Below are 22,970 nucleotides of genomic sequence, written 5' to 3'. Positions count from 1 at the left end.
AAATCTGAGACAGTTTTGGCTTTTAAGTGTTAAAATTGACTATAATATTCCTACATGAAAATTTTCAGATAAGCAGAAAGATTTGCCCAAATAATTTTCATAGCTTTTTTTGTGTGTATTTTTCATTTTTTTGTTTCCACTTGTCTTCCTCCCCACTTTCATCTTGGCAAAGTAAGCCAGTAGGGTTTCATTTCAAATAGCAAATGAATTTTACATATAAATGCAATGAGATTAAATATATAAACAATATATTTAACAGAGGGGGAGAGGATGGTTAAGGGAGGTACCCTAATTGACCTATAATTGACTTTAAATTCCATTACCATTGGCATATACCACCATATTGGCAAGAAAAAATGTTTTATTACTTCACTGAAATAATTAACATAAATCTGATTTTAACTAGTCAGTTATGGAATAAGATCAAGAGGGAAGATTTAAGGCCTAGTTTCCAACATATGAGGCCAACCTCTCATGAGGTTGGCCTCATGAGAAAGCATATTCTACTTGATCTCTTGCTTAAAATTATTTAAATTGTTTATAACATGTTTCACCTTGTAGGTTTTTTGCTAATAAACTAATAAAGATTGTGCAGCTCTGGGAAAAAGGAAATAAAATCTTGTCATTTTTTTCTTTTTTCTTCATTTTTAGGCAAGGTCATGTGAATCTTCCTCCACTTGAATTCAAACCAGCATTAATGTTGGAAACCTTTAGCATCAGCGCTGTTGTAATGGAAAAGTCAGTGTGCACTCCTCAGAACTCTACCAGTGCTCTTTCTTTTCATGATCTCAACAAACGATATTATAATACCTTCCACTGTAACTTTACTATTTCTTGTCAGTCAATAAGCCAGCATGTAGATATGGCTTTGGTTCGTCTTATTCATCAATTTAGTACGATGATAGATGACATCAAAGCGACTCAGACTGACATTAAGCTTAGCAGATATACAGCTGGATCGGCTTCCCCAACACCTACCTTCAAAACCAGAAAACATCGGGATTTTCGCTCATCTGACTTCAGCCGCAGTTCTAGAGGAAGTCTGAATGGTGGCAATAGAGTAAACAATGCAAAGAACAAACGGACCAACAATGAAAATAACAAAAAGGAATCTCGAAACAAAAATTCATTAGGAAGATCTGAAAGAAGAACTTCAAAAGTGTCTAGGAAAGGTTCAAAAGATGTGGTGGACCATATGACTATTCATATGGATGACTCTGATTCAATTACAGTGTCAGAACAAAGTGAGCCTTCGGCTGAGTGCTGGCAGAATATGTATAAATTACTTAACTTCTATTCACTTATCTCTGATCCAACAGGAATATTGGAAAAATCTTCAGAAACATTTGGACCAGCAGGTAATGGATATCTTTATATTTGAAAAATTTCTTTTTAGAACAGCAGTAAAACTAAAACAGACTGGTTGTTGATCATGTTTTCTTAATGTTATAAGTAGATAAATGAAATGCCAAGAAAATTGCCAGTCACCCATGGAGAGAAAATAGTAATGGCAGTCAGATAATCTGCCACCCCATTTCCTGTCCTTCCATACACAGTATGGTCTTAAAGATTCAGACATACTACTTTCAAATATCTGACTGTGTTATTTACTGTCAGTATGATCATGGGAAAATGTTGAAAAATTTTAAAAATAATTTTGGTGAGGGCACCTGGGTGGCTCAGATGGTTAAGCGTCTGCCTTCGGCTCAGGTCATGATCCCGGGTTCCTGGGATCGAGACCCGCATCGGGCTCCCTGCTAGGCGGGGAGCCTGCTTCTCCCACTGCCTCTGCCTCTCTCTCTCTCTGACTCTCATGAATAAATAAATAAAACATAAAAAAATAATAATAATAATAATAATTTTGGTGAGGAAGAGGGCTGGTTTGGAATATGAAGAAAGGTAAGATGGTGTTTGGAGTGTCCTTCAATTTCACATTTTCCTATCTAAATCCATATGTTTTGTTTCCTTATAAAGGAGTTCGGAGCCCTACAGAGCCAACATGTAAAGTTGTGTTTGAGAATGAACAAGACAGTAATAGTTTGACTAAGACACAGAGGAAACGTAGCTTGGTGACTTCTGAACCTCAGCATGTTACTCTGATAGTGTTTGGGATTGGCATGGTGAACCGCACACACCTGGAGGCTGACATTGGGGGGCTAACAATGGAATCAGAACTGAAGAGGATCCACGGCAGCTTTACACTTAAGGAAAAAATGAAAGGTAGGGTGACGTTCTAACACTGTAGTGCTACTTTTCTGAAAAAAAGCCAATGCCATGTCTCTAAAATTCCTACTTGGCAGTTTTTCTTCAAAAAATGAACTTTTCCATTTATATGGATGAAGAGTGCCACTTTATATAGTTTCTTTTCCTATTTTTTTTAGTTTTCCAACTTTTCTGCACCAAGTATTACTTCTGAGATTTAAAATGCTTTTAGGCTATTTAATGCATGAATGGCATATTAAACTGTATATTTGGCATTATTCCAACTTTGACATATAACATGTACATATATATGAATACGCAGAAATAAGAAAAAAAATTTTAAGTAGTTCCAAAATAATTTAAATTTTATTATAAATAAAACTTAAATTATCTTTTGTCAATGAATGTATTATGGATAAAATGCAACTTTAATACAAAGTACAATTTATTTCCAGATTTCATATAATTATTTTTTCTTACATTTAAGATGTTTTACATCAAAAGATGACTGAAACGTGTGCCACTGCTCATATTGGTGGGGTTAATATTGTGCTGCTTGAAGGGATTACACCAAATATACAGTAAGTGTTGTTTTCTTCAAGTTGTTTATTACAGTTTTATAGGAAACTTAAAATTCATTGGATGAATCCCATACATGCTGAGTTTTGAGGTGTGTATACATTATGTTACCAGATACTACAGTTCCTATGTCATTAAGAATATCACCAAATGAAATGTTTTCAGAAAAATAATTTTTTCCCTTTTTACAGTTGGTTTACTACCCCCACACCCCACCCAAAAAAGCTGACTCCAAGTACACTATAAGTTTGTATAACAAGAAAAAATGATTATAATGCAAACTTCAGTTAAACATACAACATTCAAAAAGCTTACATAATTCAAATAGTTAAAATTTTAGTCAACGAATACAGACTGTCTCTTGATTTTATGCTAAGTAATCATTACTCAAATTCATGCTGGCTTTTAAAATTGTATCTTGCCATTTTTCATTTAAAGAATTTAACAATAAAGCCTATGAGACTCTTGTAATAATATAGGTAAACTTTTTATAGTGAGTATACCATACCATATCACTTTTCTTTTGATTCTTTGCTCTTAACCTTTTCTTTATAAGTTCTACTCTTAGATCTATTCTGAATTGTTCTGATAATGATTACCTTTCAATATATGCAGATCATTAACCTATTATCAGTATATTTAACCATTGACTTTGTTCATATGCTTGGGAGTATATATCTTAATTCCTAACTTCCTTTTACTGGAGCAGCTTTATGTTGTAACTACAAAATATGCTTTGATAATTTAGGTCAGATTTTGAGAATTTGCTGTTTCTTAATATAACTAGTTAATGTTCTGTCATCTTATAGTGAATCTGTCATACTAAATAGTGACTAAATAGAGGATTTTGTTCAGCTTCGTAAATATTAAGTGTTAATCATATATTGACTAGTAACAGTTCTACTCATATTTTAAACATGGATGATGTGATAACTGTCTTGGAGAACATTTCCTTGAAATGGTTGGTTAAGTCTTACTGGGGTATTTTAGACCTGTAAACCTAGAGCCAAAGAGTATATTTCATTATAGATGCCTACTTGGTCCAGATTGCATTTCCTAAGCAGTCTGGAAAGACCAGGAAATTATAGTAGTTATGACAGACAAGATCTTTTCTGATCATTCAGTGTGGGAGAAGGGCGATTATGATGTAGTAATTGCAATCTTAACAAGGACCTACTGTGAACCAGGAGCCTCTCATAGATTATTTTATTTAATCCTAATCTGAATCCTGTAAACTGGGGTGGTTTTATCCCACTTTACAGAATAATAAATTGAGATTCAGAAAGATAAAAGTTGTGCCTAAAATACTTAAAACCCTACAGTCAGAATTGTTGTCTGAACCTGTGCTTCTGCCAAATGTCACTACAGACCTTCAGTTCCATGGTTCCTTTGCTGGTTCTAAATTGAAAGTACCACGGCTACTTTAACTTATGCAGCAAGTAAAACAAATTTCTCTAGTTGTCTCAGGTGTCATTTACTCTATCCTCTTGAACCTTTTATCTCTATTATCTGTTACCTCTTAAGGGCTTCAAATAGTTTCCAGACTTGCAAAACAGTATTTATAAAACAGATTTTTAGAAAGTATTATATAGTTACATATCTTGCCTTTGGAAAAAAAAAAAAACAACAAAGATCCCTTAACTTTTTTTTTTGAAAAATAAAAGTTATTAATTATTCACTGCCAAACTGTACTAGTGTTAAGACATTCTGGATTTAGTCTTTGGTTTTTCATTTCTGATTTCAGTTAAAAGGAAATGAAACTAAAAAAAAATAGTTGAAAAGTTTCTTTGAGGGAAAATTTTTAAAGTGGGAAATAAGAAAAGCATTCCAGATGATTGGTCATGCTGTATCTAATTTATGTATGAATGTTTATTTGCTTCCTTTTTGTTTTCCTGCTTTCTCTTGAATCTTCATCTGTAGACTGGAGGATTTTCCTACATCTCCTACAAGCACAGCCAAACAAGAGTTTCTGTATGTCATATTATTTTTTTTCCCCATGAGCTTTGTGATTAATATAGTATTGAATAGTTTTAAAGAAATATTTCAATTATCTGCATGGCTGTGAATGTATGTAGTTGTTATTTTGTAGCTTTAATGTAGATCCTTTTATAGATTAAAGCTTACTGACATTCAAGGAACACACAGAGGTAAGGTGTACCTTTTGGTAATTCACACTTTGTTTTGTTGTTGAAAGATTTTAACACTGTAGTTATGTGTTGCTTGTGCTTTTTTAAGACACCTCACTGTTAAAATTTATATTATCATAAATCCTTCTTAAGGTTTGATGTGATAATAGAAACTAAAAAGTTTCACTTGCATATGAGTTTTTACTAATTACAAAAATAATTATTAAAACATTAATATATGAAAACATTGACACATCTCAACTTTATAATTTTGTTTTTTAGGTGAAAGTTAAATAAGATGAGGAGAGTTTACTACTCTGTTGACAGATTTTATATATGCTTTAGTAAAAGTGCTTTTATATTTTGAGTGGCTTGATTTGACCCAGTTATATCTGATATATTGTGGTAGTGAGCTATACTGAATGCTATTAAGTATTTGTTATATGAGTCTTACATGGGGGTGGAGATAGAGTAGAGATAATGAAGCCCCAGAGTAAATCCTCAAATTATTCACTCATCCTATTGGATAGAAAAGGATGGGGCCTGCATTTACTTCCTGGACTCAAGAAGTAGAAGAAGCTGCGGAAAAAGTACTTGCCTCATTAGGCAGGTGGTCATTGTAGTTGATCACAGTGGATCTGTCAGAACCTTGTGAGGGTAGACTAACACTGCCAATGAATTCTTTAATAAGATTGTTTGGTCACTTGCCATGAACTTTTATATATATATGAGGCATGCCTAAGGTGCTACCTGTTGTTATAGTCTTCTCTTCAGAGAGGTTTTGACCAGTTCTTTCTTGTGTAAAAGTGTTACATATACTACATTACTGTAGGAGCTAGATTAAGTGACAACTCTTCAAGAATTAAAATAAAATTATGAATAGATAACTCACCTAGCAGCTTGTAAACTATTTAATTCTTCATTGTGGGTCTCCTTATGTCTTTAACACGCACAGTTTGACAGGAGTTAATGTTAATCAGACATCCTCTATAGTTTCTGCCTCGGTTTGATCAAGATAGGTCTATCATGTTATCCAGCTCAGAAGAACACCACTCACATTGTAGTGGTAGGCATCGTTTACACAGACTACAGTGTGAATGGAGCCCTCTGGTGCTGGACAGCACAGAGCACCTGAAGTCCTTAACATCAGAATTTTCACTGGAAATATCATAGTAGGATCCATAATAGGAGAGCAATCAGCCCATTAGCTTTCCATTCTTACTTTTGCCATATACCTGAAATTCCAGTGTTGTATACGTGCTTATATAATCGAAAGTAATATTTAAGCAGACTTCTATAGATTATAAAGGAAAAAACAGCGAGATAGGTATAGAATTTTACTGTCATGATAAGAAGACAGACTTCTTTGTATGTTTAGTTTCATTCAGTAGATGGATGCTGTTCACAAGTAAAAAATCATTTGCATTTTAGCACCATCTGAGTGTTCTGGCTTATGTTGAAATTGAATTTAAAATGAAATCTCATTGATGATAAAAGTAGCTTTATTTATTATAATATTTAAGAAAAGATTCCAAATTCAATAACTAGTCAGTATCCCAGAATCTACTCTCATGCTGGCTAGACCAATTTCATAGATTACCTTTTTCCCTAGTCTGTGATAGTCTCTGAAAATAGTTGCCTTTGTAGAAGAAAGCCACATTGTTCTCCAGTAATCATGTTTTAATTTTATATAATACGTGGATTTCATTGTCTGTAAATAATCAACACCTCTGATAGAGCCATTGTTATGCTTCTCAAGGCTTATTTTAATAGAAGCTAAATATGATAAATTGTTTAGATCCTCGAGACTGTAAATAAATTCTCAGCAAATCCTCTACAACCTAAGTAGAGATAAATGTATGTCAACCGACCTGTAGTTAATATGAAATTTGCATTTTTTATGTTGTTTTGCTAAATCTATTTATTGTCCAGAATCCTTTGCCCGTTTGAAAGATAATATTTACGTTTGAAGCTATCCTTTTACTAACTGGGCCTTTAATGGTGCAGTTCATTGACGTGAACCTTTCCATTCTATACGTCAAAACTGCTTCATCATGACTTCTACATACATGACTTATCACATGTTATCGTGGAATTCCACAGCTCTAGTGTTGGGAGTCATTCCTCTGCTGTACTTCTTTCTGCTCATTAATTTCACAAAATTCAGTGAGTGCTGCCATGCTCAAGGTACTGTTGTAGGCATTGTAAGAGAAAACAAGAAATCAAGAAAGATAATATCTCTGCTTTGTGTCTGTATCAGTAAAGCTTACTAATTTTTAACTAAGTAGTAGTTACTTATTATGAATTAGACTTCTGTCATTTCTTTGACACTTGTTGAAAATTTTAAAAAATGGAAAATATAAGTTAAATTCCTTCTTTCCTGTTAATTTCTTCCAACATGTTAGATAATTGATGAATTCCTTTGATTAGACTCTAAGAAGTATAGTGAGTATTTTATTCTATATTCAGCATCTATACTTTCTTAGTGGTTACATATATCCCTAAAATAAATTGGCAAAATGAGGAGTTCTGAATGGAGGAAAAGTAAAAACGGAACTTTGTGTGTTGTACACATGTAATATGTCCATGTTCATTCTTTTACTTGTGAGCACATACATGTTTTCTTCCATAAACTCTATTAAAGATACAGAATGATTTTCAGTGCAATGTAAAATAAATATATTTCAATGTTTTTATAAAATATTTCCTCAATATATGATTTAAATGCCTGAAAAATCTTAAGTCATTTAGTTCATTGAATGATTTAAAAGCATTGTCTTATTCTTAAAGTACTTTTTCAACATTTCTCTTTATTTGGCTATATTTTAATGGTCCTCCTTCTTTATTAATAGAACTGTAGTGAAATGTAGTATTGCCAAGTCACAAGCCCTCTACAGTGCCCAGAGAGGGTTGAAGACTAACAATGCTGCCGTGTTCAAAGTAGGAGCTATCAGCATCAACATTCCCCAGCACCCTGCCACCTTACATAGCATGATGGTTCGGAGTTCCCACCAACTATCTAAGCAGATCTCAGATCTTATCAGACAGCCTTCTACAGCGTAAGTTATTTTTTCAAGTTCTATGGTTCTGTGTAATACTTTAAATTGGTCTTTGATGTGTTAACTATAGTTGGGAGGAAGACAGAGGGTTTCATCCAAATATTGACATTATGAACTATGGTGCAGGTGGAAAGTATGTTTGTGGGAGAATCATATTGGGTATAAAGTAGTTTGTCACAAATGCAATTGTCAGTGTTCTCTATTGCGTCAATAAAGCTTAAGAGATCCCAGAGAGGGACTCCTGGGTGGCTCAGATGGTTAAGCATCTGCCTTCAGCTCAGGTCATGATCTCCAGGTCCTGGGATCGAGCCCCACTTGGGCTCCCTGCTCAGCAGGGAGTCTTCTTCTCCCTCTCCCTCTGACTCTCCCCCTGCTTGTTCGCTCTCTCCCTCTTTCTCTCCCTCTCAAATGAATAGATAAAATCTTAAAAAAAAAAAAAGAAAAGAGAGATCCCAGAGATTTGTGGGCATAATAAGAGGTACTAAAAAAAAGCAAATTAACAAATTCTAGGACTGTATCAATTCTTATTTACTTTAAACTCATTGAAATTTATGACTGCATAAGTTTAAAAATTACAGTGGCCAATTATATCCCATGCATGGTTTTGTGTTGTCCTATGAAATTGTTGTACATGGTTCAAGGCAGGATATGATCATGCCACATAAATATTTTAAAGGGAAGAAAACTGGACCTTTGTACATTGATTTCTATTCCCTGTGTTTATAGCCCTTTTTCATGGGTCTGAATTGTTAAGATTTATTCCTGGTCCTTAAAGCTATATAACTAATGAATAATTAATAAAAATATACTAAGTAAAAGGTAAAAAAATTGCCTTATTATAATCCTTTTGCTTAATCTATAAGGTAGAAAAACATTAGTGTGTCTTTTTACAGTGTGCTAAAGCAGTGATATTTCTAATTGTTCTATATAGATCTTTAATTCTGACATAATATTCATGTCTGGTTGAGTAAGTAGTAATAATTTAAATATGTTTCTCCTGTCAGTGGAGTAGGGCATCCAAAATGTGTACGTAAGACTTAGTTTAAAAATATGCTAAGGAACTTTTCCTTATTATAATGTATTGGCAGCAGAATGTTAAAAAAAAATCAGACTCTTGTCAGAGCAAGTTAAAATCATGGTTTTCTAGCTATGCTTCCTCATCTGCAAAGCAGATAATCATACCTACTCAAAGGTTTTTGTGAGATAAATGAAAAAATGATATAAAACACACAGAGCACTAAGAATATTACCTGGCACATACTAAGCACTCAAATAATTATTGTTATTGTTGGTGGTGGTGTTATTAATAGTGGTAATGACAGTAGTGGTAACAGTAGTAATATTACCATCAGTAATAGAGTGCACAATGCTTAAGTCATAGAATAGGAATCAGACAAACATGAGTCTTAACTCTAGTTTCACATTAAGGATATGAATGGCCTTGACAGTATAACATTCGTTTGTATTGTTATTACTTCTTGTTTAATTTCTAGATCATCATTTTTCTGTGGCTGTTTTTAGGAAGTCTTAAGGGGGTCTGGTATTGAAAACCTCTGTTTACAGTTAATTTTTGCTATTTTTCATTGAGAATTCTAATAATTTTGTACAATAAAATGGTAGTTGTTCTAGTTGTATCTTTTTAAAGTGATTTTTTTTTTGCTTTATAGCCCACAGCCCATGAAAGAAGATATTGCAACGCCCCTACCTTCTGAAAAAACTCCAACAAGTGTTAATCAAACTCCTATTGAAACAAATGAATTTCCTCAGCTACCTGAAGGTTTAGAAAAGAAGCCTATTGTTCTTAAATTCAGTGCCATGTTAGATGGTATAGCCATTGGAGCAGCACTTTTACCATCTCTGAAAGCAGAATACAAAATGGGAAGAATGAGAAGTCATGGAATGACAGGTAACATTGAATTTTGAATTCAGTCTCTTTAAATTTATGATTGGTTTGAGAAATTAGTAATATTTTGATGAAAAAGTACATTTGGTTTTGAAGATATTATATGAAAATTTAAATAATTTTAATTAGAGCACTTTTCAATTTCATTAATGATGTCCTTCAGTCAGGTAAAAAAAATACCAGTTACACCTTCCTTGAATGACCAGCAGGGACCCTGCTTTTATTTGAACTCTTCAGAGCTGTTCAACTATTGAGGCCATTTCTGATCAAGCTTAAGTTAAATAAGTTTCCACATCTGTTAGTTCCTTTTTAGTCTGAATAACTTGGTTTATTTTCTCATTGAGTGAATTTAGCACAAATCAGAGGTTATTTGGCTTCTTCAAAATAGCTACTTCTATAAGGTATTGTGATCCTTATATACTCTCTCCAAAAATTTTTTGCTGCTGTATTTTTATTCTGCAACTTATCATATCTACAAAAGTGTGTAAATTATATACACACAGTTTCAAGAATAATAAAGAACTGTAACCTTACCAACCCATTGCACAAACTAAGAATGAAAACATTACTAGTACTGTGAAGTTTCCTTCAATGACTATTATCACTACCAGATTTTCTTCATGACTGCTCATGGAATAACCACTAACATGAATTTTGTGTTACCCATTCCTTTGCTTTTCTTTATAGTTTTACCACATATGTATATACTCAAAATGGCTTATGTTTTGAACTTTATTTGTATGGACTTCCACTAAAATGTATTTTTTAATTGGAAGATTTTTTGCTGTACATTTTGTTTGAGATTCATCTGTTCATTCATGTATCTGCGGTTCATTCATTTTTCACTGAAACCTAATAGTCCAGTATGTGATTATATTACAGTTTATCTACTCTACTATTGATGGACCTTTGGCTCATTTTATATTTTGCTTTTACAATTGTTCTCACACACATCTCTTGGTACATGTGCACGAGTTCCTCAAGGATATTTACTTAGGAGTGGTACAGCTAGACTGTAGGGTAAATACACCTTCAGTTTTATTAGAAAGTACAAAACTGGGGTGCCTGGGTGACTCAGTTGGTTAAGCGACTGCCTTTGGCTCAGGTCATGATCCTGGAGTCCCAGGATTGAGTCCCTCATCGGGCTCCCTGCTCAGCAGGGAGTGTGCTTCTCCCTCTGACCCTCCCCCCTCTCATGTTCTCTCTCTCTATCTCATTCTCTCTCTCAAATAAATAAAATCTTTAAAAAAAAAAAAAGTACAAAACTGTTTTCCAAAGTACTTGTGTTCATCAGTATTTACTGTCCTTCCAGTATTAAATGAGAGTTCCCATTATTCCACATCCTTGTCAACATTTGGTATATTCTGACTTTTAAATTTTTGCTTTGTCTGGTAAATGTGGAATGGTAGCTCATTGTGGTGTTAATTTGTATTTCTGTAATTAAGCTGATTTTTTTTTGTTATTAAGATATCCTTATATGTTTTCTTATATGAAGTGCCTCTTAATAGTTATTGTTTTTGCCCATTTTACCATTGAATCATTTGTATTTTTTTTTTGTTCACAGGAATTCTTTATATGTTTTATATGTTAAACTTTTAATATTATAAGTTTAACATACATTGTTATTTCATTAGAGGCTTATTTCACTTGTTGTCTTTTGACCAACAAATATTCTTAGTTTTAAAGTAATTGAATTTACCAGTATTTTCTTGTATGATGTGTATTTTTATATCTTAAATCCTTATCTTCCCAGGATATGAAGCTATTCTCTTATGTTTTCTGTTAAATGTTTTTAAATTTTGCTTTTTAAGTTCTTAATCTATATGGAATTATTTTTTTCTTTAATTTGGTGTGGATTTGTCTAATCAGTTACTGCAGCATCAATTATTGACTGATCTGTCCTTTTTTTCAATTGATACATAGTCCATTATTGTCATCTCTTTTTTTTTTTTTTAAAGATTTTATTTATTTATTTGAGAGAGAGAGAATGAGAGACAGAGAGCACATGAGAGGGGGGAGGGTCAGAGGGAGAAGCAGGCTCCCTGCCGAGCAGGGAGCCCGATGCGGGACTCGATCCAGGGACTCCAGGATCATGATCTGAGCCGAAGGCAGTCGCCCAACCAACTGAGCCACCCAGGCGCCCCATTATTGTCATCTCTTAAGTGCTGATATATGTGGGGTCTGTTTCAGAGTTCTTTATTATGCTTCATTGGCCTGTTTGCACCATTATTGGTGACCTGTTTGCACCACCTATTTACAGTCTCATATTGCTACCTGACATTTCCTTTTTAAGGATTTATCTTGGTTATTTTTAATTACTTGCGCCTTCATATACGTTTTAGAAATCAGTTTCTCAAGTTCTCTGAAAAAGCCTATTTCGATTCTTTTTTTTACCTTTATATTATTTTATTATTACTTATTTTTTTCTTATGTTATGTTAGTCACCATACATAACATTAGTTTTTGATGTAGTGTTCCATGATTCATTGTTTGTGTATGATACCCAGTGCTCCGTTCAAGAGGGCACGTACTGAATGGAGCCTATTTCGATTCTTATAAGAATTTAATTAAATCCGTAGATTTACTTGGGGAAAATTGACAATATTTTTTTGTGTTTTTTTATTTTTTTAAAAAGATTTTATTTATTTACTTGACAGAGAGACAACACAAGCAGGGGGAGTGGCAGGCAGAAGGAGAGGGAGAAACAGGCTCCCTGCTGAGCAGGGAGCCCAATGTGGGGCTTGATCCCAGGACCCTAAGATCATGACCTGAGACAAAGTCAGACGCTTAACCAACTGAGCCACCCAGGCAGAGAATGGACAATATTGATTAATACCGAGAATTGATGCAGTATTTAACCCTTCTATTCTTGAATATGTTCTTCTTTGTCTCTTTAGGTCTTCAGTGTTTTTCTGCAAAGTTTAAAATTTTTCAACCAAAGATTTTTGTGCTTCTGTTACAAAATATATTTATTTGCATAGATTCCTAGGTAACCTGTGTTATTGTTATTGTTGTTTAGTTACTATGAATCGGATATTTTGTAAAATGGCATTTTCTAAACTGGTGGTGAGATATACAAATGCGCTTGATTCATTTATGTTAATTTTATACTCAGCACCATAGTAAACTTTTTTTTATTGCCAATAAGATTCTTTGGAGTTTCCTAGGTAGATACTTATACCATGTGTAAATGATACTTTTGTTTCTTCCTTTCCAGTCTTTAAGAATTTGTATTTCTTTTTCTTATTGTGCTTCTGCTACAATGTTCAGAAAAGGGTATTGTGGGCATCCTTGTCTTACTCTTATTTCTTAAGGGAATCAATATTTCATCAATGAATGTGATGTTTGCTGTAAGGTTTTGCTAGATTCCCTTTATCAGGTTAAGAAAATTGACTTCTATTCCTAGTGTGCTAAGAGTTTCCATGAAGAAAAATTGGTTAATAGTATCAGATGCTTTTTTCTACGTCTATTGAAATTAAAATGTTTTTTCTCCTTTATACCATTAACATAAGTTGTATTACCAATTTAAAAATGTGCATACATTGGCATATATAAATATGTACACACATGTATTTATATATATTTACATGTATGTCTTTATTCCTACTCCTAGCATTTTAACTTTTCTTTATAGAGAGGGATTTTTCTGAACATCTAGGTCTTTCTGTTACTAGAAAGAGAAGCACTATGAAGGGAGCTTCCAGATTTGGCAGAGTCAGAAGTATTAGGGCCTTCAGATATTGGCCTGACAATAAATTAGACTCATCTTGGTCATTTATTCAGGGCATCCATGAAATGTAAGACTCAACAGAGACAGTAAGTCAAAAGCCAAATAGGCAGTTGGAACTAGGAAGAAATGAATATTTAGGAGCAAAGTAAATGTACTATCAAATATCAATTTAGTTCTTCTTGAAATGAAGGAGAGGGACAAAAATAGTAAAAGAATGGCTATACTAGTGATAAGGGATGACCTGGGGCCTAGGATTACTTCAATCTTGATGTTTTTATTTGGTAATGCTGGTGGTAGTAGTAGAAATTTTAATTTCTGTGGTAGCCCCCCACCCTTTGCATCCTGCAAGTGATGGTCACTGAATCTGCCTGGTTGGAGTTAGTAAGAGAAAATCAGAGCAGTCATGATCCATCTGGCCATTCATAGTTGCATGCAACATTGGTGAAAGAGCTTTTTTCTGTTTATGCCTAACTCATTCCAATTATAAACATCATTGTATAGTTAGTGAATGGTAAATGTAACATACAGGAGTGATCTTTTACTAGTATTTTGAAAAAAGAGAATTATTTCTGGCACAATTGAGAACACTAGGAATATTTATTAAATCATAATATGTATGTAGGCAAAAGAGGCTATTTAATGATGTTTGAGTGGAGAGAATTGGTAACGTATGGTGTAAGACTTGGTTGGTTGGAAAGGAGCGCATATGTATATACAATGGGCAATGATAGATCTTGATTTTAACAGGGCTTCTTCTACTCCTTAATGCCTTCATAAACAGCTGGAGAAATATGGCTCGAATAACAGTATAGGTTGTACATTTATAATTATTTGAACAACTGCATGCCAAATTGTTGATTTAAGTGTTTAGAACCAACAGTAGTTTTAGTAAACTAAAACTCATACCATGTCCCGATTTGGTATATGGTCCTGTTAATAATTATTGTTAAGGTAAAAAATACATGTGTTTGCATAATTTTATACCTGATGAGTGTTTTCTTTTTTTTTTTTTTTTTTTAAAGATTTTATTTATTTATTTGAGACAGAGAGAATGAGAGACAGAGAGCATGAGAGGGAGGAGGGTCAGAGGGAGAAGCAGACTCCCTGCCGAGCAGGGAGCCCGATGCGGGACTCGATCCCGGGACTCCAGGATCATGACCTGAGCCGAAGGCAGTCGCTTAACCAACTGAGCCACCCAGGCGCCCCTGATGAGTGTTTTCAATGAGTACAATGATTTGACAGTTTTCACTATTTCCTTCCATACTGAATCAGGATCAGGAGGCTAGTTGTTAGGTGCTAACTTCTCTGTTAATAAAGCAGAATGAATGTGAATATGGATTAGAATTTTTTTTTTACACTTAATTTCTCTTGTTATAACTCTTCTGTGATAAGGGCAGTTTCTTTCTGTTCTACTTTCTATGAAATAAAGAACATTTGTAGGTGTTTCTCTGGCACCTAGTCGGCTTAATAAATAATACTTGCTGGCTTAGTAATACTGACTGATTCTTTATAGTACTCATAAATATATATATAAGGATTTATTTTATTTGGGATATGTATGCATTTTTTTAGAAACCATTTTTTTGAACAAAGGAGTGAATGAGCACCTGAACAAACAAACAATAACTTTTCTTATTTCTTATAGGTGCACAGACCAGGTTTACATTTGAGCTGCCAAATCACAGATTACGTTTTACTTCGAAAGTTTCTGCCACAGATATGTCAACCATTCCTCCTTCTGCCAGTCTCAACCTTCCTCCTGTTACTATGTCAGGGAAATATATAATGGAAGAACATGATAGTTATTCAGATCAGGTGTGGAGTATTGATGAACTACCTTCTAAACAAGGGTACTATTTACAGGGAAATTATCTACGTTGTGTGGCAGAAGTAAGTCTACTTTTTAATTTTCTTATGCTTTGTCATTTAGAAGTCTTTAAGCTTTAGGTGTACCAAACTTTTAAGACAAATCATTATATCATTTATTCTCACAGAATTTTATACCAAATTTGGGGTGTATGTATGTACACATGTGTGTATATATCTGTCTCTCTGTAGTTTCATGTAAATATGCTTTTTTTATTAGTCATGTTTGAATTTGTATTTCGTATATTAGATTTCATATCCATCTCTTGAATACTTTATGGTTCATTTGACTATAAAAAAACTAATAGCATTTATATGCATTGACTTGTATAATACTTAAATCAGTCCTAAGAGGCAGATATATTTGTTCTCATTTTGTAAGTGAAAAAACTGAGCTTTCAGGAGGTTACATGATTCATCAGGAATACATAATTATTAACAATCTTTTTTTCATAATTATTAACAATCTACAGGTCATACAAATAAAATAATTACAGTTAAATTCAGACTAATTTCTTTACTAAGGGAAGTTGAAAACCAGCATACCTGATTCCATCATTTTTTCACTTTATATTGGTACAACTGTCATAAGTTTAAAAACCTTCCCATACATATTTTTTACTTGATTTGTGGTAAGCAGGTCATCTGTTATTATACTAATTTAATACAGTAGAAAATTGAAGCTGAGAGAAATTAAATAATTTTCCCTAAATCTTTCCACTATCAAATGAGCAATGTAGGATTCATACACAGGGCTGTCTCTCAGCTTGCTTTGTCAGTTTTTCAGAAACAATTGCAACTTTATCAAAAAGCAGTTTTCTTTTTTTTAAATTTTATTTTATTATGTTAGTCACCATACATTACATCATTAGTTTTTGATGGTAGTGATCCATGATCCATTGATTGCATATAACACCCAGTGCTCCATTCAATACTTGCCCCCCCTTAATACCCATCACTGGGCTAACCCATCCCTCTACCCCCGCACCCCTCTAAAACCCTCAGTTTTTTTCTCAGAGTCCATAGTCTTTCATGGTTCGTCTCTCCCTCCGATTTCCCCCCCTTCATTTTTCCCTTCCTACTATCTTCTTTTTTTTTTTTTTTTTTAACATATAATGTATTATTTGTTTCAGAGATACAGGTCTGTGATTCATCAGTCTTACACAATTCACAGTGCTCACCATAGCACATACCCTCCCCAGTGTCTATCACCCAGCCGCCCTATCCCTCCCACCCCCCACCACTCCAGCAACCCTCAGTTTGTTTCCTGAGATTAAGAGTCTCTTATAGTTTGTCTCCCTCTCTGGTTTCATCTTGTTTCATTTTTTCCTCCCTTCCCCTATGATCCTCTGTCTTGTTTCTCAAATTCTTCATATCAGTGAGATCATATGATACCTGTCTTTTTCTGATTGACTTATTTTGAAAAAGCAGTTTTCTAACTATTTCTTTTATAAGTTTTATTCTCTAGAATGTGAAGCATGTGTGAGAATACTCTTTGAGTTCTTTGCTAGAAATATTACAGCTGTGGGAGATATTTAATATAAGTCTGGTTTACCTTCTTTATTTTTTTTTATTTTTTATTTTTTATTATGTTAGTCACCATACAGGTTTACCTTCTTTAGATGCTGCTTACCCTAGCACCTCTCTAAAAGTTGTGATTTCTTTATGTGAAAAATGAGTGTACAAATAAAATAGTGTATAAGATTCTAGAAGTCCGATACTTATTTAAAAGATAGATTATAAAGCATATTTCATTTGTGCTTTCTATTCTGGAAAAGAAGTGCTTCAAACTCTAGTTTAGCAATACTATTCTTAATGCCTTATTTGACAGAAAATAAAACAAATCTGATGCAGTATGTTGCATAATTCCTTACTGATACTAGCTATTAGAAAGGTATAAAGTTTGTAATTGGGGAAGAACACAATCCCAGATTTGCTAAGAATGCAGTTAATTAAAAACTCTTGAAAGAATCTAAAGTTGCATTCCTCAAACAGTTGCCTGTTTTACTATGGCTTGAAATAAATACACATGAAAATCATCTTAGCCCATTCTGTACTATACTATACAAAATAAAAAGCAGCTAGTGCAACTTAGACTTTATGTAACTTCTCATTTAAGTAAAGACTACTAAATCTGTTTTGCTTTATTTTTGATCAAAATATGAATGCTAACAAAGTGGTAAATTTGAAGCATTTGCCTTACTCATAAGGGTGTTTCTATCTATCTTTACTATAATACTCAACTTCAATTAGGACCTGCTTTCTATTTAATCTATTAATTCTTCCCAGAAATCTTATGCTTTATACTAATTATAGGGCATATATTAAAGCTGATGGAGTATATCTGATTTGCTATTTCATGCAAAGTAAGCCTCTTGAGAGCCATGATTGTGTTTTTATTCACAGCTATATCCTTAGCATCTAACAAGGTACACAAAGTAGATGGTCAATAAATATTTGAATGTGCAAATAAATTTACTTTCATGTGTATTAATACTTGTCCATGGTTCTAACAATATGATAGTAGTCATTGAAAATAAATACCATTCTAGACAAAATTTCAGTTTTGAAATTAGCAGGTTACATAAAGTATAAATTTCATTCACTTTTGAAAGATAGAAAAAAGACACTTTATTGGCCACTATTATTTTTTTTTTCCTTCCCAAATAGTATTTTTTTTATTCTTATGTTAATCCCCATACATTACATCATTAGTTTTAGATGATATTGGCCACTATTATTAAAAAAAATTAAGGAATGGCCCATAATAATGTCAGACCAGTAAATGTTGGGCAATCTGAATATTCTATAACCTTTTTTCGAAGAATATGTAGATAATTCATTGTTTTTCTTCAGAGTTTGGGATGACCTATGTGAGCAAAAGATGTAGTTACAACAAATACAGTCAGTATTAATCTAATATTCTGATTTTGTTTGACAGGTTGGTTCGTTCGAACATAATCTCACAACTGATCTTCTAAACCACTTGGTATTTGTACAGAAAGTGTTCATGAAGGAAGTTAATGAAGTAATACAGAAAGTTTCTGGTAAGATAATCTAGTACCTTATAATATAGAATATATAGCAGATTTTTATTCTCATCGGCTACATGATGTTCCATTTATCTGTGGTGTAAGTATTGATCCTATCATTTAGATATAGTTGTTGAGTCATTCCCTAAAAACTCTTTTCCTTTTCTGGCTTTTCCACCTACAGATTCTTTTGCTTATTGTTTTGTCATGTGTAATATATACATTGATGATTTATAAACTTCACAAAGCTCCTTTATGCTTTCTCCCCCACCCCCACAAAAAGAGCTAATAGTGTATGTCTATTAACCAAACTAATCTTACTCATTTGGGAACAAGATTTAGATCAATATAAGATTTTTTTTTAATATGGTGTCTCTGCTTGCTACCTGGTAAATCATCTGTAGCAACCCTTATCATATTTTTGCTGTGCATCAGGAGTAGATTACAAATGAGCATCTTAATCACAGTTTTACATTTAAACAGGAAATATATGTTTGATTTAAAAAATGTTTAACTGACCTTTAATTCACAAGATAAAGTATTAAGAGGTATTAGGATGGAAAATAAGTGGACTCTGCATAAGAATTCTCGAAGCTAAATATTTCCAGTATGTATATAATCATGTTAAAATAATAGTAAAAGCCACATCTATAAATTGCCATCAAGAGGAAATTCCTCCATGTTGATGAATAAATTCATTCATTTAACTGATTTATTGAGTAGGTATCTGAGTATTCAGTTATAATTTTAATGAATCCTGTGAATGACAAGAACAGTGTGCTGTGTCTGTGTCAGAGGAGAAGCTAATATAGTTTAAGAAATCAGAAAAGGCTATGCAGAGGAAGTCATATTCCAAAACCTCATAAATGAAATCTATTTGGCAAGAAAGGAGAGGTAGAGAGATGCAGGCAGAGCTTATGGACAAGTATTCGATAAGGCCCCAAAGGGGGACAAAACTCATTGCAGTAGGGAATTAAATTATATAGTACCCATGTGAACAACAGATTTTCCTGATTCTCGTGAGCTGCTTCTGATTTTATCTGAAGTCAGGAAACTACTAAATGATTATATCGAAGAAGCTCAGTAGAGCTATAGAATTTCACGAGTTAAGTTGTAAAAAATCAGATCAATTGGTAGCCTTGGAATTTTTCTGAAAGTGGTTGAATACAAACCATTAAGGAAGAAAAAAAATAAATAGCAAAGCCCTTTCTGCCACTGAAGGTGCCTGTATTTGGGCAATATACAGAAGTTTTGATGTGGCCCGTTTACCTGGTTAAAATCACGTTAGAACATTGAGGTATAGAAGTTCAGAATATTTTAACCTGGCAAATTTTTATGAGTTCTATAGAATATTTTCAAGTCTGTTATTGCTGAATATGTATAATGATAAAATATATAGACTCTTAAAGTAACTAATTTTGTATCTTTCATGGTTAAAAAGCTAGCATTATAGAGTTCTAATATCAGACTGGCACTCTAAGTTGCCCTTAAGGTGGTTTTGATGAAAGAGAAAGGCTTTTCTTAACCTTCAGATTACAGTCAGTGAGGAGTTACAAGTATATCCCTAGGTCTATGAAGAATGAACTGGAAAAGAAGACTAGAAATTAATATTCTAACCATGAAGATTTACTAATCACTGTGAAGAATTCAGAGATAAGATTCTGATACTAAAGTAATTTAGTGGCTAGGTTTGATCCCTGAAACATTCCTTCCTGACTATAGAGTGAACTCTAGGAAAATGGCTGAAAGTAAGTCATTTATCATCTAGCTGGCCCCAGGACCTCATGGAGCAGAGATTTTACAAAACTGGAGTGTGTAATATTTTATTGAGAGGGAATACTTTGAACCCTTGTAGCTGAGTTTCTTAGTATTCTAATCTCTGTATTGCTTCCCTACTCTCCCATAATCTTCATAGTTATTGTCCTTATTTCTTTGTTTCTTACACCTTTTCCTCATGCTTTTCCTTAATATTATAGTTAGCTCTAGGACATTTTCTAGGACAGCAGTCATCAAGTTTGTTAGTAAAATTCTTTTTTTGAGGAATCAGTTCTTCTAATCTTATTGTCCATGGACTCCCTGGGTTTTAGAAAGATGTAGGTAAGCACTGACCTAGTAAACAGAAGAGATTTAGTTTTGAATATGGACAGCCATCTTAGAAACAGTGGAATGCTCAACCTAAGCTTATATGCTGGAACATAAAGACACTTGCAATTTTATCCTTGTTAACTACTACAATTGACAACTTTTCATTAAAAAAAATGTTTTGGTACAGGAAAAAAAAGAAAGAAACATATAAGGAGGTTACCTTCTGAGAATTGGTCCAGTTATATATTTAATTCATAATGAGGTAAATAAAAAACTGTGGAATTGATGTGACTAATAGTGTCTCTGATATTTCTATAAGCTAAAATTATTGTACAGTATATTTTGTAAGAGGCAGAGCTCTTGCTTTTAAATTTTAAGTAAAAAAAATTTCTGTGACGGGTTAAAAGATATTCAAGGCAGTGATAAAAAAAAAACAAAAAACAAGTTTTTTAAAAAATAAACTTATTAGAGCAATTTTTGGTCCATAGCAAATTGAGGGAAAGTTACAGAGATTTCCCAGATATCTCCTGCCCCCAGTCATGTATCTCCTGGCCCATTGTCAACATCCCCCACCAGAGTACAACTGATGAATCTGCATTGGCACATCATTATCATCCAAAGTTTATCTTTTACATTAGGGTTCACTTTTGTTGTTGTACACTCTGTGGGTTTAGACAAATGAATAATGACATGTATAGTATCCTACAGAGTAGTTTCACTGCCCTAAAACTTCTCAGTGCTCCACCTATTTATCCCTCCCTTGGTCGCTTCCACATTTTGGGAATTATGAATAAAGCTACTGTAAACATCTGTATGCAAGTTTTTGTGTGGACATAAGTTTTCAGCTCCTTTGGATCATAACCAAGGAGTATGACTGCTGGATTATATGGTAAGAATATGTTTAATTTCATAGGAAACTACCAAAAGTCTTCCAAAGTGGCTATACCGTTTTGCATTCTAACCAGGAATGAATAAGGGATCTTGCTGCTCCATATACTCATCAGCATTTGGTGTTGTCAGTGTTCCAAATTCTGGCTATTCTAATGGGTTTGTAGTGGTATCTTAGTATTTTTTAATTTTCATATCCTGATGATATGATGATGCTCTGTAAAGGATCTTTTCTTGTGCTTATTTGCCATCGATGTATCTTCTTTGGTGAGGTGTCTGTTAAGGTCTTTGGCCCATTTTTTAATCACGTTGTTTGTTTTCTTGTTGAGTTTTAAGAGCTCTTTGCATATTTTAAACAACAGTCCTTTATCAAATGTATCTTTTGGAAATATTTTCTCCCAGTTATGGCTTGTCTTCTCATTCTCTTGACATCGTCTTTTGCAGAGCAGAAGTTCTTAATTTTAGTGAAGTACAGTTTATCAATTCTTTCTTTCATATATCTTGCCTTGGGTGTTACATCTAAAAAGTCATCACCGTATGGAAGGTTATTTAGGTTTTCTTTTATGTTACTTTAAACGACTTTTATAGTTTTGCATTTTACATTTAGGTCTGTGATCCATTTTGAGTTAATTTTTGTGAAGGGTTTAAGGTCTATGTCTAGATCCATTTCTTTGCATGTGGATATCCAATTATCCTAGCACCATCTATTGAAAAGACTGTCTTTCCTTCATTGCATTGCCTTTGCTTCTTTGTCAAAGATCAGTTCACTGTATGGGTCTATTTTTAGGCTTTCCATTTTGTTCCAGTGATGTATTATTTGTCGATTCTTTCACCAGTCCCACACTGCCTTGATTACTGTAGCTTGTAGTCTTGAAGTCAGATAGTGTCAGTGCTCTAGCTTTGTTCTCCTTCAATACTATGTTGGCTATTCTGGGTCTTTTGTCTCTCCATACACACTTTAGAATCAGTTTGTTGATATCCACAAAATAACTTGCTAGGATTTTGATTGGGATTACATTGAATTTAAAACTGAAATTGGGAAGAATTGACATCTTGACAATATTGAGTTTTCCTGTCTATGAACATGAAATACCTCTCCATTTATTTAGTTCTTTTTTGATACCATTCCTCAGAATTTTGTAGTTTTCCTCATATAGATCTTATACATGTATTGTTAATTTATCCCTGATTAACTTAATTAATTTAATTTTTTGTGGTGCTAATGTAAATGGCATTGTGTATTTAATTTCAAATTCTACTCTTCATTGCTGGTATATAGGAAAGTGATTGACCTTTATATATTATTAACCTTGTATCCTGCAACTTTGCAATAATCCCTTATTGGTTCCAGCAGTTTTTTTTTTGTCAGTTCTTTCAGATTTTCCACATATATAATCTTGTCATTTGTGAACAAAGACAATTTTATTTTCTTCTTCCCAATCTCTATACCTTTTATTTCCTTTTCTTGTATTATTGCATTAGCTAGGACTTTCCATATGA

At 33.3% G+C, this 22,970-nt stretch overlaps 1 protein-coding gene across 1 annotated transcript in view; it reads left to right on the top strand.

Moving 5' to 3' along the window:
* KIAA1109 (KIAA1109 ortholog) overlaps window positions 1-22,970 on the top strand; it is a 205,648-nt gene that overhangs the window by 116,666 nt on the left and 66,012 nt on the right. The window contains exons 46-53 of the mRNA XM_044912884.1: window positions 652-1,358; window positions 1,975-2,220; window positions 2,690-2,783; window positions 4,702-4,752; window positions 7,760-7,966; window positions 9,634-9,872; window positions 15,245-15,489; window positions 18,407-18,512. Coding sequence (XP_044768819.1) covers window positions 652-1,358; window positions 1,975-2,220; window positions 2,690-2,783; window positions 4,702-4,752; window positions 7,760-7,966; window positions 9,634-9,872; window positions 15,245-15,489; window positions 18,407-18,512 — 1,895 coding nt within the window. The remainder of the gene's footprint in view (window positions 1-651; window positions 1,359-1,974; window positions 2,221-2,689; window positions 2,784-4,701; window positions 4,753-7,759; window positions 7,967-9,633; window positions 9,873-15,244; window positions 15,490-18,406; window positions 18,513-22,970) is intronic.

This window comes from Neomonachus schauinslandi, chromosome 2 (genome assembly GCF_002201575.2).
Source record: "Neomonachus schauinslandi chromosome 2, ASM220157v2, whole genome shotgun sequence".
In the NCBI taxonomy this organism is placed as follows: domain Eukaryota; kingdom Metazoa; phylum Chordata; class Mammalia; order Carnivora; family Phocidae; genus Neomonachus; species Neomonachus schauinslandi.
Note: the sequence above shows the minus strand (reverse complement) of the source record. Positions and strands in the feature narration are given on the sequence as shown.